The sequence below is a fragment of the Podarcis liolepis genome (assembly GCF_965112155.1).
Source record: "Podarcis liolepis genome assembly, chromosome: 13".
Classification (NCBI taxonomy): domain Eukaryota; kingdom Metazoa; phylum Chordata; class Lepidosauria; order Squamata; family Lacertidae; genus Podarcis; species Podarcis liolepis.
Window position 1 is genome coordinate 836,869 of NC_139573.1, and position 16,115 is coordinate 852,983.

The 16,115-nt window shown below is 49.9% G+C and overlaps 2 protein-coding genes across 2 annotated transcripts in view; one reads left to right on the forward strand and one right to left on the reverse strand.

Annotated features, from left to right (window-relative positions):
- The window catches only part of LOC310692059 (uncharacterized protein), a gene marked incomplete at its 5' end in the record, with an annotated part of 38,089 nt that extends 30,245 nt beyond the window's left edge, over positions 1 to 7,844 (forward strand). Inside the window, 9 exons of the mRNA XM_083472499.1 lie at positions 2,066 to 2,184; positions 2,723 to 2,781; positions 2,998 to 3,128; positions 4,030 to 4,086; positions 4,425 to 4,602; positions 4,964 to 5,137; positions 5,300 to 5,421; positions 6,085 to 6,182; positions 6,800 to 7,844. Coding sequence (XP_083328625.1) covers positions 2,066 to 2,184; positions 2,723 to 2,781; positions 2,998 to 3,128; positions 4,030 to 4,086; positions 4,425 to 4,602; positions 4,964 to 5,137; positions 5,300 to 5,421; positions 6,085 to 6,182; positions 6,800 to 6,835 — 974 coding nt within the window. The 3' untranslated portion in view covers positions 6,836 to 7,844. The remainder of the gene's footprint in view (positions 1 to 2,065; positions 2,185 to 2,722; positions 2,782 to 2,997; positions 3,129 to 4,029; positions 4,087 to 4,424; positions 4,603 to 4,963; positions 5,138 to 5,299; positions 5,422 to 6,084; positions 6,183 to 6,799) is intronic.
- Positions 1 to 10,240, reverse strand: part of ACHE (acetylcholinesterase (Yt blood group)) — a 146,958-nt gene extending 136,718 nt beyond the window's left edge. The window contains exon 1 of the mRNA XM_083472658.1: positions 10,211 to 10,240. Coding sequence (XP_083328784.1) covers positions 10,211 to 10,225 — 15 coding nt within the window. The 5' untranslated portion in view covers positions 10,226 to 10,240. The remainder of the gene's footprint in view (positions 1 to 10,210) is intronic.
- Positions 10,241 to 16,115: the final 5,875 nt, after the last annotated feature.

Consider the following 16,115-nt stretch of genomic DNA (forward strand, 5'->3'; position numbering starts at 1 on the left):
GACACTGGAGCCTCTTGCCTCCTTCCAAAAGCCAGATGGGCTTTGGGAAGATGACAGGACAGGTCTTGGACCCATCGGAGCCTTGCACCTCCCTCCCTAAGCCGGGCAGAAGCTTCCTGGGCTTTGCAAAGGAGGCTCCAGGGGACCATTTAGGGTAGCCCCCTTAGTCCAATGACCACCTGCCACTCTTGGGAGTGATCTTGCTTCTCTGTCATGCTGACCATTTTTCCATGGAAGCCTAGGGCCAGGACAGCCTTCTGTAGCCTGGTGCCCTCCAGATGTTCTTCTCTTGGGCTTCCAGCTCCCCCAGCAAACATGGCCAATGGCAGGGGAGGATGAGTAGTTGTGGCCCAACATCTGGAGGACCCTGCCTGCACTCTCACTTTGCAAAGGGAATTCTGTCCATGGTGAGATTTAAACTTTCTTTCAACACTGAGAAAGGAGGGAAAGGTTTGCAGCCCCCATGGATGTGGGAAGAGATAGAATGGCGGCTTTTCTGGATGCTGCTGTTTTGTGGGAGATCTTTGGAAGAAGAAAAGGCTAAGGAGTAAACCGTACACAAACCCAGAGCAGAGTCCTTAAGAGGGTTGGATGGTGCCTCATACGCCTCCTCCTGGCAACTCCTGCAACCAAGCTATTGCAAAGCGTCTTGCTCTGCTTTCCTTTGGACTACATCAGGGAGGCTGGGGGGGGGGGCTCTTGTCTTCTGGCCAACCCAGAGCCTCCATACTTTGGTGCTGCTAATGCACAGTTAAACTTCACCCCAGAGGCACTTGCCATTGTCTATGGAGACAAACAGAGGCCAACAAGCAGCAGCCAATAAGCAAGAGCCTCGTTTGCCTCAGGCCCTGGAGAGTAATTGCCACTCAGAGTAGACTACACTGAGTTGAGGTGCGGGCAGGTTCCAGTGCATTTCACACCTGTGTTAGCACCCTTTCTCTGAACTCTTTGATGTGGATCCAAAGGCAATCCATGTTGTTCCCATTACCACTGCAAATTATCCTGCAACTGCACAGACATCTGACAGGTTCATCCTCACAAGGTGTCTTTTCACCCCAAAGAGACAGGAGGTGTCAATGGGAAGACACTTCCCAAGTGCTACCTGAGGTGGCAAACCTGTGTAAACTTAACTGGGAGAAGCATCCAACTTGCAGGACTGGGGAGAAGAGAAAAAAAAATACTCTTGTGGATGGGTTTCTTGATGGGCTACCTAAGTGCCGCAACCCCTTTTGACAAGATCATGATGGGGGGCAGGAGACAGATAAAGGGCATGGCAGCATTGTGCTCCCTTCACCATGCAACTGGGCTGTTGTGTAGTCGTGATTGTGAAAAATGCCTGATTTGAAAATTCCAGCCACCCATGGACATGCTTTGATTTAGAACGTTACCTTTTCTGGATGCAGATGACTTCCATACCAACCGTGTATAAAACTGGTTGTATCTTTAGGAGGTGTATATACAATCTACTCAGGCTTGTGCACATGCCTAGGAAGTCGGGGTCTGTGGGGTTTTCCGCTTGTCCTGTGCTTACTAGGCATGCTTACTAGGTCTGAGCAGTTCTGCCTTTGCTACACTGTTTCCCCCTGGGAAACCTGCTCTTTGTGGAAAAACCAATTGCCATTTCTTCCTATTCAGCATAAAACACTTTCCCAAGGAAAGTGCAGAGGCAAATGGAAGTGTGGATGAGCCCTCAACTGGTTCTCAAGGAAAGATGGCCAACTTGCTTGCTTCAAAATGGTGTGTTGCTTCTGTGGCATCACCCTGACACCTGCAGTTTAAAAAGCTTCTGATAGCAGCAGCAGCTGGACAAGAATGTCACCTGCCTCAGGACCTGGAGGGTTCCTGTCAGCAAGAGTAGACTACACTGAGCTGATACACGCACGTTACCATGTATTTCATAACCTGTACCAATGCCCTTTCTCTGCACACTTGGTGTAGATCCATAGGTGATTCATGTTGTTTCCATGATCACTGTGACTCAATGGACACCTGAAGTGCTTATCCTCACATCTGAAACTGTGGCTGTACCTTCATGTTTAATGACTCCTGTGCTTTCTGATCATAGTGACTGTTGTGGCCACAATCAATGTCTCTGTAACAGTGAAGAATTGGAAGTTCAGCCCAGAGATGGCGATTTACAACTCGTCTGCCTTCAATTCATTCGTGAAGATCTTTGTGGAACAGGTGAGGGGTGGTTGGGAGTGCATAGAGGATGCCCACTCAGGAAAATGATCACTTCCAGGCAGACCTATTGTTACTTTTGAGTCTGGGTCCCGTTAACGTGCCATTCCTTTGTGGTAAACTTCATTAACAGAGATTTGTCCGCTTAGCACATCTGGAAACAGTCCGATTTCCTTTCTTTGGAACACCTAAATATCCGGATGTGGAAATGTAGCTATCAGATGAGTATATGCAATATGTAGCTTAGATCTGATGGTTCATACCCTACACAGAATTTCTTCTTGTTTCTGCTGCTGTGGAAATGCGTCTATGACAGGGATTGGACCAAATGACCTTCAGGTCCTTTCCAACTCTACAATTCTATGATTCTAGGACTGCTCACACACACCTCAAAGCCACGCTCTGTCTGAGTAGATACAGAGGGCTGGTGATGCTTGCAGACAGCAGCTGCTCTGCTGCCTCTGTGCAGGCCCTGCTGTTGATTGGTGCTTCCGACTGTTGCTGTCTATGCAGCTGAGATGAGACCTCTCTCTCTTTGCAGATGAACATCTTCTATGCGGACATTCCTGGGTACAATGGTGTAAAGGTGTTTCGGCTGAGGTGAGTCGCAGAAGTGATACAGCTGGGGGCCAAGTATGGGAGGGAGGGTGCTGCTTGGGGCCACACAATTTCCTGGGCCTCCTGCTGTGAGTGGCCACACCCCTTTAAGCGACAGCCCCTACTACCATCATTGACCTCACATCAGGCTGGCTGAGAGCACCTTTGGGGTTGTGGCTAAGTGATTTCTCCCTCTTCCTTCCTGCCTCCTCTTCTCAGCAATGGTAGTATTATCGTGGACCACGAGGTGCTCCTGCAGCTTCACTTCTCAGACTTCAATGCTTCCTACAATGAATCTGTGAAGGACCTCAAACAGACCCTGGAAAAAAATTACACTTCCAATGACAACGGTGAGGAGACAACTGACACTTCTCATGGGAAGCTCTGGCTGGCAGCTGAAGGAGCCAAAAGATGGCACCAATGTTGCAGACTTTAACGCTACATTCCCATCCATCTAATGGAGTAGGAGGAAAGGCTTCTTATTAAACGTCTTCAGATCAGCTGTCATGAGGAAGCAGAAGTCATCCAAGGGTTGTGATTCTGTCCTTCCTTATTTGGAGTAAATTGCACCAGCATCACAACTGCATGTACTCCTGAGTCAACATGCATCGGATTGGGCTCCCAAGGTGGTAACCCAAAAACAGGCTGTGAGATGGCCGGTGAGCCACCTCTCTGCATAAGTTGAGTGGCTCCACTGAGTCCAAGCCCACGCCCAATCTCCTGAACCAAACAATTACCATATGCTGTTTTACTAGGGACAGAGCTACCCCTTTGAAATCACCCAGAGAAAAACAGGCATCAAGAATAGAATGTACTTCATCTGCGCCATATCTGAGGCCACCTACCGGGTTTGTCCTGTATGGTGTGGAACAGAGGAACATTTTCCAAAAGGGAGCCAGTCAATGTCTCCCTAGTCTTCCCATTTCACTGCCATATGGAACAGATCAATTTATTTATGCCTGATCAGAGGCAACCTGGTGTTATCCATCCATGCTGTGGGGTGAGGGTTCAGACCCATCTCTCTGTTACCAGCAGCTGCCCCAACTGCTTCACCCTTGCCCACGCAGAGATGAGTGTCAGGTTGCTGGTTGGACATAGGAGGGATGGCAGAGGAAGTGTGTTTCCTTCAACTCTGGTGGCAGGGAGACATGGCTGGTGGGTGGGGGAAGAGGTCCCTCCCCTTGGATGCTCCCCCTCCCCATGATTTCTCCCTTACATAAGCCTCACCTTTACTTTCCCCCTCTCCTTCAGATTCACTTTGGTTTACTGGAGAGCGTTATGTGACAGAAGTGCCCCTGAGCCCTGAAGGTGAGGACTGGGGTGTGAGAGGGGGTCACTGTGTGCTTAACACACTCCTAATGTTGAAGAGTTGCAGTGGGCTGTCTGGATGGGGGCGGTGGAGCCGTATGAGGAAGAAAACATGACCACCACATGCAAACAAATGCTATGAACCCCCGTACACCTTGTGGCACCGCTGGATGGTACAGATGTTGCCAGGAGTCTGCATGTGCAGTCACATATGAGATGCACAGAGGCTAATCCTAGGGCCATCAGTCGCCATCATAGTTGGTGGGGAAGAAAGTAGGATAAGGAACAAGAAGGGAGGTATTCAGGGCGCCCAATGAGTCCTTCCTTTCCCTTTCCAGATCTGTCAACTGAATGCAAGAACACCTCCGTGGTGGCGAAAAACATCCAGCAATTTTACGTGGCACGAAACATCAGTGGCAGCCTCCAGTGTGTCTCTAACTGCAGCATTTGGCACCCCGACCCCTTCAGCTGTGTGAACGGAAACTGCTATGTCACCCCTGAGGGGCCCAGTTGCTAGTGAGTAGCATGCCAGGGGGTGAAGTGGGTGGTGGGAAAGGATCTGGGCCTGTGGCACAGGGGTGCGAAATCATGCCCATAGGCTGTTCCTACCAGATGTGCTAGTAGGAACCATTTAAATGTCATTTTTAAGAAAACAGTGTCATCCATGTGCATGTTGTCTTTTTCTGCAATTCCCCGTGGGCACCAGTCACCACTGCTCCTGCCTTGGATTAGGGCCCTGGATGCCACTCAGCCCCCCCCCCCCCCGAATTGCAGCATCAGAAACACCCCCTGCTCCCCACCCCGTAAAGAACCCAGGCATCCTGGGCCCCATTACCTGCCTCCTTGCCGGTTTTTGACGCTGCCTTTCCTCCCACAGCTGTGAGCAGTCGGACTCCTACTGGTTTGTGGGCCGGCGCTGTGAGCAGGGCATCAGCAAGGTGGGGGTGGCCGTGGGGGTGGCCCTGGGCCTGGCGGTGCTGCTGCTGATCATCCTGGTCTTGGTCGTGCTTCTCTGCTGGAGGCGCTGTTGCCCGAGGGAGAAAGGACACAGGTAGGAGGAGGGCTGGGCACTCAAAGTCCAGTCAGCTCGGTCTGCTCTGCGTCCCGGTCAGTCTCTGCTGTTTTAACTGGCGCTGACTCTGGAAGCTGTCCTTGAAATGGGCTGAAGGACAGATCTTTGCCCTGATGGCCTCTGTTGGTCTCCCACTTCCAGGCTGACGCATTTGCCTCCCGATGAAGAGAGGTGGTACGAAAATGAGCCCGAGTGGGTGGCCCGTCCTGAAGGCCTCGATCCGAGTGCCCCAGCAATGGAAAGCAGCAGCGCTGCAGCAGGTGGTATGTGGCAGAAGGCCTGGGTCAGGAAGGGGAGGTCTTGGTGGTGGTGGTGGTGTTAAGCCCGGGTTTCCATGGCAGCTGCCAGACTCCATCCCGGAGGGTGCGCCTTGCCTTGCCCTGGAAGGAAGCACCACGTTAATTGGATTACAGGTGGTCTGGGGTTACAGGAGGGGTTCAAGTTGCACAGAAACATTCCACCCCACATGCAGAAATAAGGAAATAAGAAAGGGGAGGGGAGAGCAAGAGGGGAGGTCAAACACAGCCACGTCCCCACACTGCAATCAGGCGGAAGGGCTTTCCATGCCCTGCCACCCCACCCTGCCCTGATCCAGGAGAAGGAAATAGAAATAAATAAATGAGATGTGGGGTTCTCATGTACTCTGTGCTCTGAGAGGGAGCGCTAGGCACCTGAGGGGGAGGATGAGCGTCAGCCCTGATTACGGGCTGCATTATCACACCAGGGAAGACCACTTTGCTTGCCAGAGCTTAGAAAATGCATTTTGTAAAAATAATGCAAGTTCTAGCTGGCTCTGTCGGTCCCTCCCTTCTTGGAAGAGGTCTGGGTGGGCAAGTGGAGAGGCTGGACAGGGGCAAGAGGACAGGGGCACCAAATCTTTAAAAATGACTGACATGCTCCCTCCCCCTCCTTCGCCCTTTGCACAGAAGACCCTTACAGCAGCATGAGCAGCGAGCAAGACAGCTCCACCGCAGACCAGGGCTCCTTCCAGCCCCGCCTGGACAAAGTGGACACGTCCCTGCCGGTACAAGGAAAGAGGGTGATTGGGGTGGGGTGCAAGAAAGCACAGCCAGAACAATCTGGGGGCTGCAAGGCCTGTTCCAAGCAAGGACACATAACAAGATTGTGTGCCTTTCAGATTAGGGGGAGAAGCAACAGGCAGGGGGTTCCAGTGGGCACAGGATAGGTTTCTGGGTGGCGTGGGGAAATGGGGTGCGAGAGGTATGCATCTCGTGATATAGGGTCATTCCACAAACCGAAAAGGCGGGAGGTTCAGAATAGAAGACAGGAAGTCTGCCTTCACAGTGGTGGCAAAATCAGTGTATGGAACTCCCTGCCACAAGAGGTGGTGGAGGCCGCTGGCTTAGAGGCACAGGTGGGTTCGCCAAATTCCTGGCACTGCAAATATCTGTCACTACTTTGGGTAGTGAAATGTGGCCTCCAGGGTCAGAAGCAGTCTACCGTTGGATGGCAGCTGCTCAGGGCTTTTCTTCTGGGCATCTGGCTGGAATCCGGATGCTGCTGCAGGTGGACTTAGCTCTGATCCAGAGCACGGCTGTTCCCAAAAAGTGCTTGTCGTTTGCACTGACCCTGCCTCACTCTTCCGCTTTCTCCTTCTCTCCCTGCGTACTGCGGCTGCAGAGACGGATCGCTCGGCCCCAGTTGAAGCGGCCATGAAGAAGCCTGGAAACAGGGCCACAGGAAGGACGCTGCACGCTGGATTTGCACAAGATGTGTCCCCAGGGGCCCAGATCCAGGAAGAGGCAGTGGAGCTGCAGTGACTTGCAGGGGGGCTGCAGTGCTGCCTTCTTCTTGCTTACTCTTGCACTTTAGGACTGGGGTGCTGCCGCCCCCTCGAACACCAGCGCCTCCCCTTGGTGACATTGATAGGAGGACGTGGAGGAGGAACAGGGCCCCATGGGGGTATTTGGGCTTCTGCCCCCGAGGACTCGCGTTGCCCACAGAGGCAGAACTTGCAGGAGCACATCCCTCAGCAAGGAGCCTTTGACCACTGTCTGGATGCCAAGGCCAGCTGGTGCAAGAGGAGGCTGCCTTGCAAGGTTCTTGCGTCGTCTCTGCAGGTCGGGGCCACGGCTAGCACTTTTGGAGAAATCGCTTTCTCCCTTTCCGCACCAGCCCACAACCTGATCTCCAGCTCAGTCGGTAGAGCATGAGACTCTTAATCTCGGGGCCAGGGGTTTGAGCCCCACGTTGGGCGAAAGATTCCTGCATTGCAGAGGGTTCGGCTAGATGACCCTTGTGGTCCCGTCCAACTTTGTGGTTCTGTTTGCCCCTCTCTACAGACTGGCTGTGCTCCCCCCCCCCTTACAGGCACACCTGTAGCAACACTGATTCCCCACAATGCCATGCATCTGAACCCACAGCAATGCACCCTGGGCGCAAGCGACAGGAAACTGCCCCCCGTTTTTCCTTCCCTTGGGTCACTCTGGCCCCACAGCCATGGTCTGCCCACGGGGAACTCTTTGGTCACTCGCATCCCCCTTCTCCCATCCAGCCTTTTACTTGATCAGATTTTCAGTGCAATATGGAAGGAAGCACAGCGACCGGTCAGTTGCCAGAGAAATGATATAGGAAGAGGAGGAGGAGGATGGATGACGAAGCGGTCAACATTGTGAACGATTCGCTGGGGTGGGAGAGAGAAAATAAAGCAACTGAGGAAAGCGTCCTCCTCCTTCTTTTGTGGTGTCAATCAATGGGGCTTGGGGAAAAAAGGATGGTGGGGGGAAGAGTTGTTCCCCCTGGACAATGGTCTCCCTCCACCCCACATAAGAAGGGCCTGCTGGATCAACTCCCTTCTCTTGCGGGGGCCCAATTAGTGCCATTGCCTTCCGTTAAGAGTTTGGGTGTAATCCTTGACGCCTCCCTTTCCTTGGAGGCGCAAGTTACAGCAACAGCCAAGGCGACATTTTTCCACCTTCGCCGCCTCAAGCAGTTGGTCCCTTACCTTTCCCGCCCCGACCTGGCCACAGTGATCCATGTGACGGTCACCTCCAGGCTTGACTACTGTAATTAGCTCTATGTGGGGCTGCCCTTGAAGCTGTCCCAGAAACTCCAGCAGGTGCAGAAGGCTCCTCACGGGGTCTCTGCCATGGGAGCATATTCACCCAGTGCTCTACCAGCTGCACTGGCTCCCGGTAGAGTACAGGGTCAGATTTAAGGTGCTGGTTTTGACCTTTAAAGCCCTTCACGGCCTAGGACCCTCGTACCTACGGGACCGCCTCTTCTGGTATGCCCCACGGAGAGCCTCAAGGTACATAAATGGCAACACCCTAGTGGTCCCAGGCCCTAAGGAAGTTAGATTGGCTTCAACCAGAGCCAAGGCCTTTTCAGCACTGGCCCCAACTTGGTGGAACGCTCTGTCTCATGAGACCAGGGCCCTGCAGGATCTGATTTCTTTCCGCAGGGCCTGTAAGGCATTGTTGTTCCGCCTGGCCTTTGGCTTGGAATCAACTTGATTCCCTCCCCCCCTTTCTTTTTTCCTTTCTCCTCCTATGATGAGGCTGCATTTTAATGTTTTAATGTTGTATTTTAATCTTGTTTTTAAAGTTGTATTTCAATCAATTTCTTTTATTATTGGTTGTTAGCCGCCCTGAGCCCGGTCTTGGCTGGGGAGGGCGGGGTATAAATAAAATGTATTTATTATATATTATTATTGGATCGGGGCAGAGGGGGGCCCATCCAGCCCAGCCTCCTGCCCTCCAAGTGGCCAAATACCCCAAATAACTGAGCAATCGAGATAGACTGCCCCTGGACCTGGAGGTTCCATCAGAAGATAAGAAGGACCAAAGCCCAGCAAGCTCTTCTCACAGTGGCCAACAGGATGCCTCTATTGGGAAACCCTCAGGCAGGATCCGAGCAAAATATTTCGTAATCTTTTACGAAATGAAATATATTATAGTGGACTACCAGAAAGCTCAGGCTGCCGTTCCTCTCCATTGAGCAAGGCCTCCTCCATCCTATTAAAGTCGTGTTCAAAACTTTCCAGGGGAGCTCTCTGCCAAAGAACAAAATGAAGAAATTTTTATTATACTGTACATTTAAAGCTACATTTATTTAACAGCAAACTGCCAAGATGTAGGCAGGGAAAAGCAGGTCGTATCTCCCCGCGCCTACAAGCCACAGCCCAGTGACACATACGGGTGGCCACCTGTCATGGCTGCTTTATCTGAGATTCCTGCATTGCAGGGGTTGGGCTGGATGACCTTCGGGGGTCCCTTCCGACTCTGGTTACATGAGATTGTACAGAAGATTGAACTCTAAGGGGCTCCTTCGGCCCATGAAGTGGGAAACTGAGGGAACAGAGAGGCAAATGTGATGTTTTCCAAGCTGAGGGAAACCAGAAGAAGCCCCTGATCTTTCTGTTTGAGTCCGGAGGGGAACCCCAAGGCACCCTCTGGCCAGGGACCCCCTAAAACTCCTCATGGGCACCTGAGGGAATTAGTGTCCTTTTCTGTGTATAAGACTAGGGTTTTTTTTACTTTAAAATAAGGTTACAAATCTGGGGGCGTCTTATACATGGATAGTGCCTATGTCCATTTTCTAAATTTGGGGTCCCCAAAAGTAGGGGGTGTCTTATACATGGCAAAATCCAGTACATGAATTAATGGATTTCAAACTGTGGCTGTTTGGGAGGCCTCCGGATATGAGCATAGCTGTCAAGCGTCCCTTATTTGGCGGGACAGTCCCTTGTCCCAGCGCCATGTCCCTTGTTGATGATGTCTCTTAAAGAAGCTCCTGAAGGGAACGGGGCCCTTTCTAGGTCCTTTTTTGTGTTGAATATATGCTATATGGTAATTGATGGACCTCATAGGCATCTAAAGCCATTTGCATGCAACAAAATATGTATTTTATCAAAGTAATTGTTGATCCCTTATTTTGGCTGCTGACCCCTTATTTTCAAATCTGTAAGTTGACATATGGAGATGAGGGCCTGGCCTCCTTGTTCCCAAACTGCCACACAAACACACACACCTCACAATCAAGAGCATAGAAATGTCATGAAGTAAGTAAGTTGCCCCTGAGGAAGAGAACCTTTTGAATCCTCATAAAGAACCTTTGGAATCCCCCTGAAGGAAAGAAAGGCCTCCTGAGGGAGCAAGAGATGGTCGCCTCCCTTGCCTGAGGAGAGAGGGGGAGGGGCCGCTCTTCCGGCACTTTCTGAGGGGAAGAAAAAGGCGGGAAAAGGCCTCAGGCGGAGGGAGGAGGGAGGGAGGCCTGCTGCTCCTCCTTGGCCTCTGCTCCGTCTCCTCATATGGGCGGGGTATAAATGGGCGGGGTATAAATAATAAATTATTATTATTATTATTATTATTATTATTATTATTATTATTATTATATCCCGGCCTCTTCTGAGGAGAAAAAGGCTCCCCGTTTTCTGAGGAAAGAGTCTCAGTTCTGGGGAGGAAAAGCATCTCCTCAGGAACAGCCCCTTCCTTTTATTCATTTATACTTACACGCCGCTTGATTGCAAAAAATAACAGGAACCCTCGAAGGAGTTTACAAAGGAGAAAGCAGTAAAACAGAGAGAGATTCTCAAGTGTTCTTCGGAAGATACAAAAGTTGAAATGCTGAAATAGATTAAGGTTTCCTCAGCTTCCAGTCCTGGCACTCCTTGGGTTTACTCTTACTCAATTGTTTTGAGGACGGGTTATAATAACGTACAAAAGTCATAGCATAAATTGGTAATTGTACGGGGAGAAAGGATGAGTGGATTTCGAAACCAAAGTTGGAAAAGTTATTGTACTGAGAGCAGCGAAGAGGGAAGGAAAACAGAGGGAACGTCTGAGGGGTGGGAAGTCAGCTTTTAAGTCAGCAAAATAATAATAATAATAATAATAATAATAATAATAATAATAATAATAATAATAATAATTTGTACCCCGCCCACCTGACTGGGTTGCCCCAACCACTCTGGGCGGCTTCCAGCATATATAAAAACATAGTAAAACATTGACCCTTAAACAGCTTCCCTCTACAGGGCTGCCTTCAGACGTTTCCTAAATGTTATACAATTGCTCATCTCCTTAAGGTCTGGTGGAAGGGAAGGGCGCCACTACCGAGAAGGCCCTCTGCCAATCCATTTGTATTCATTTGGTGAAAAATGGTTACAAATAATGGGAAATCAATTTTTAAAAATTGGCCAAAAAGAACTTAAGGGGAGGGGAATGGTAATTTTTTAAAAAACAGTTAAACATTGTGTGACTTTCTAGGGAAAGCAAAGAACCACCAGGTGATGCCATTGAGCAACTTCCTTGCCTAGTCAGGGCTTTGTGTGATTATGTGATTATGTCTTCCTGTCTTTCTCTCTTTTTCAATGACACTCTTGGCACAGGCTTCCCCGACAGGAAGACCTCAGCCTACCTTTATCCAGGTGGCCTTGAAAAATGATCCGATGCCTTGAAAAGTGATCTGTGGGGAACAGGGCTTTATTTACCATTTATTTTACTTTCCCCATACACAGCCTCCCCACCCCAGGAGCTCAAGGTGGCCCACATATAATAATTGGTTGGCATCTGTCTGTCTTGTGAGGAGGAAAGCACCCCTGGGAGTCGGCTCCTCTGCCATCAAGGGGTGAAGTCAAACTGCCGGAAGGTTGCAGCACCTATATCTGTGGCTAGGGAGACTGACGCGGGAGACATGTTTTATTGCAGCTGGGGAAGAGGAAGGTGCCCAGTTGATGTAGGAGTGCAAATATCCAGAGTGTGGGGATCAGGTGGGATTACTATGAGGAATTATAAAACATGCATCAAGCCGTTGTGTCCGCGATGAAAGCATGGCGTTGACTGGGTTCCATTCATGGACAATCATTTCCGATCAAATCCCACAAGCCTCTGCATTTCTCTCTGCTTGACAAGTCACGTACACAGCCCAGCTGCCAGTTGCTTCATCAGGCATCCAGAGCCATAAAAGATAGTAGGTAGCTTCTTTGATGTACCGTATTTTTTGCTCTATGAGACTCACCTTTTCCCTCCTAAAAAGTAAGGGGAAATGTGTGTGCGTCTTATGGAGCGAATGCAGGCTGCGCAGCTATCCCAGAAGCCAGAACAGCAAGAGGGATCGCTGCTTTCACTGCCCAGCGATCCCTCTTGCTGTTCTGGCTTCTGAGATTCAGAATATTTTTTTTCTTGTTTTCCTCCTCCAAAAACTAGGTGCGTCTTGTGGTCTGGTCCGTCTTATAGAGCGAAAAATACGGTAGTTTGTTAATCTTTAGATAGTTCTTAAGGGCCAGGAAGAGTGTTCACAAAGAGATGGTAAATACATCCCATCCTTCATTCCTTTACTGCTGTTTATGACCTCCGGAGTTTCCTTTTATTTACTCTGAATTACATATGCATGCTCAAGTAGGAAATTAGCTCTTTGTAGTTTGAATCTTTAACTTTGTCCCACGTGGGGTTTTTGAAATGCTCAGAGGAAATCTGATTGGTTCTTACAAACACTGTGTAAAAAGCTCTTTTGTGAATAAAATGACCTGGATCGAGGGGTGGACAGGAATTATTATTATACGCACCCCGCCCAGAATCTTGCTGGTCAAGCCTTTGTGTATATTCTATTAAGGTAAAGGTAAAGGGACCCCTGACCATTAGGTCCAGTCGCGGAGGACTCTGGGGTTGTGGCGCTCATCTTGCTTTACCAGCCGAGGGAGCCGACATACAGCTTCCGGGTCATGTGGCCAGCAGGACTAAGCAGCTTCTGGCGAACCAGAGCAGTGCACGGAAACACCGTTTACCTTCCTGCCAGAGCGGTACCTATTTATCTACTTGCACTTTGACGTGCGTTTGAACTGCTAGGATGGCAGGAGCAGGGACCGAGCAATGGGAGCTCACCCCGTCGCGGGGATTCGAACCGCCGACCTTCTGATCGGCAAGTCCTAGGCTCTGTGGTTCAACCCACAGCGCCACCCGCATCCCGTGTATTCTATTAATCAGAATCTAATCCTTCCTTTGCTTTGGGAATGCCACAGTTGAGCTGCTGCAGATGCACCATGCCATTTCTTCTCTCTGCGCTCCTCCCGGTGGTCATTTCTTCTCTAGTCATTGCTATGGACTTGGCTGCCCGTCTCCAGGCACTGCGATCTTCTGAAAAGGATTCCCACACGGCGGGGTTGATGTCGCCAGTCTTCATGTCACGTTTGCAGACATCTTTGTAATGCAGAGTTGGGCTTCCAGTGACGCCTGATGCTGGCACCCAGCTCACCATGGAGCACATCCTGGGAGATCCTGCCATCTTCCATTCTGTGGTCCAAGCCAGCATGGATGTTGCTGAGACAGGAGTGCAAACTAATAAGACAATGCACGGTTCTCCCCCCTCTCCTCAATTACTGTATTTTTTGCTCTATAAGACTCACTTTTTCCCTCCTAAAAAGTAAGGGGAAATGTGTGTGCGTCTTATGGAGCGAATGCAGGCTGCGCAGCTATCCCAGGAGCCAGAATAGCAAGAGGGATTGCTGCTTACACTGCGCAGCGATCCCTCTTGCTGTTCTGGCTTCTGGGATTCAGAATATTTTTTTCTTGTTTTCCTCCTCCAAAAACTAGCTGCGTCTTATGGTCTGGTGCGTCTTATAGAGCGAAAAATACGGTAACCCCCGCAAGGACCCTGTGAGGGTAGGCTGAGAGGCAACGATCAGCCCCCAAGGTCACCCAGTGAGTTTATTGTATCAGGAGGGAATTAGCTTACTAAAGGTAGTGCAGTGGTACCTTGGTTCTCAAACTTAATCCATTCTGGAAGTCTGTTCCAAAACTAAAGTGTTCCAAAACCAAGGCGCTCTTTCCCATAGAAAGTAATGCAATACGGATTAATCCATTCCAGGCTTTTAAAAACAAGCCCTAAAACAGAAATTTAACATGAATTTTACTATCTAACGAGACCATTTATCCATAAAATGAAAGTAATATCAATGTACTGCAGTCACACAATCAGTCAGTATCTGAACTGGGTTCCACATAGTCATAAAAAAAGAGCCACAAAAACGCAAAATAAATAGCAGAAAAGACCTCAGCGCAACATTCAAAATGGAGCATGTTCGGCTTCCGGAAAAAGTTCACAAATTGGGACACTTACTTCTGGGTTTGCAGTGTTTGGGTTCCAAGTTGTTTGAGTACCAAGGCATTTGAAAACCAAGGGACCACTGTAAATAGAGAGTTTAAACAGGGAGAAGAGTGAAAAGCCGTGGCTGAGCCCCAGCACCTGGACTCAGCTATGTGGAGCTTGTGGCCGTGTGGTGAAGAACGATGCACCTCTGAGCCCACACCGCACACCAGGAATATGCTCTCCTCCAGGCCGTGCTTCAGCTCCAGATTTCAGCCTTAGGGCAGGTGATGCAGCAGCAGAGAATGCCTCTGAGCATACCTAGAATGCCTTTCCCTCTGCCTTGCCCAGTGTGGCATGCTTGGTATACTTTGAGGCTTGCAGGTTCCTTCTCTGGGTTTCACTTCCGCCTTCGAAGGTGACAGCTCTCTTGCAAGGCAGGAGTGGTGCTCTGAATGTTTGGGTGTGGACATTTCCAGCTCTGCCGGCCTGGCTGTGTGCACTGCCTGGGCGTGCGGCAAGGGAGGGGAGGCCTGTGGGTGCTCCTTGCATTTTCAAGTGGGGATGGAGGGTCCCAATCCCAAAGGGTGAAGGCCAGGAGCCTCTCTTGTCACTGCTGCATTATCTCACACGTGATGAAGTGGCCCCTGGGCCACGAAACCTCCCCCTGCAAAAACAAACATGTTAAGTGGCCACCGCGATGCTCCCGTCTCTTTCTCCTGGAGCAGGATAACCCGGAAGTTGCTCCTCCTGAAATTATTAAACAAGTGGAACTGGCTGCAGGCAAGATATATCCTCTGCTGGATATTGCTCAAGGCAGCCTTTCCAGTTTGCAAAACGCTCCACGCCATCTATTGACCCTGCAGGCCATTGTTTTACGGATATGTGGAAATTTCAGCTCAAAGAACATAGAACTGCTACACAGGGGGAACGAACTAATCAGCTGAGAGTCCTTAGGGGCCAAAGCTCCAAAGGGGATGATTTAATACCTGTTTGGTCTTTTTTTCCTTCCCATTTGTAAGCAAGAAGGAACACAGTCGAGGACCACCCCCCTTCAACCTATGAACAAATCTGGCTTTGGGCATTTGGATACTTTTACCGTGGTACCTTGGGTTAAGAACTTAATTTGTTCTAGAGGTCTGTTCTTAACCTGAAACTGTTCTTAACCTGAAGCACCACTTTAGCTAACAGGGTCTCCCACTGCCGCTGCTCCGCCGCTGCACGATTTCTGTTCTCATCCTGAAGCAAATTTCTTAACCTGGGATAGCAGAGTCTGTAACCTGAAGCGCATGTAACCCAAGGTACCACTGTATTGCCATTCCCTTGGTATAACAGGCTACCTTGCCTTGTAACCATGTCTTGTTTAATCATTATGCCTATGCTATACATAGTTCCAGTCGCTACTTTCCACACAATCACACGCCTGTGGTTTATTCCCCCCCCCCCATTTTATTTCATGCCTGCTTTTGCAGATGTGGGAAGCTGATTTTGGGCACCCATCTGTCTCGGGGACAATGGAGGAGTGCGCCTTCACCGGGGATGAAGCCAAACTGTTGGAAGGTTGCAGCATCTGCTGGGGCTGTAGACACTGATACATGAGACAAGTTTTGATTGCAGCAGGGGCAGATGCGGGCGTCCAGTTACGCTGCTGCAGAGGGACCACCGCATTTCTTCTCTCTGAGCTCCCCTTAAGTCGTCATTTCCACTCCCCACCCCCAAAATATCGAGGCTAAAATGCCTTTTTATTTAAGCTTTGCGCATATATTTAAAAAAGCAGAGACATCACCTTGCCAACAAAGGTCCGTATAGGAAAAGCTCTGGTTTTCCCAGTACTGATGTATGGAAGTGAGAGCTGGACCATAAAGAAGGCTGATCGCCGAAGAATTGATGCTTTTGAATTCTGGTGCTGGAG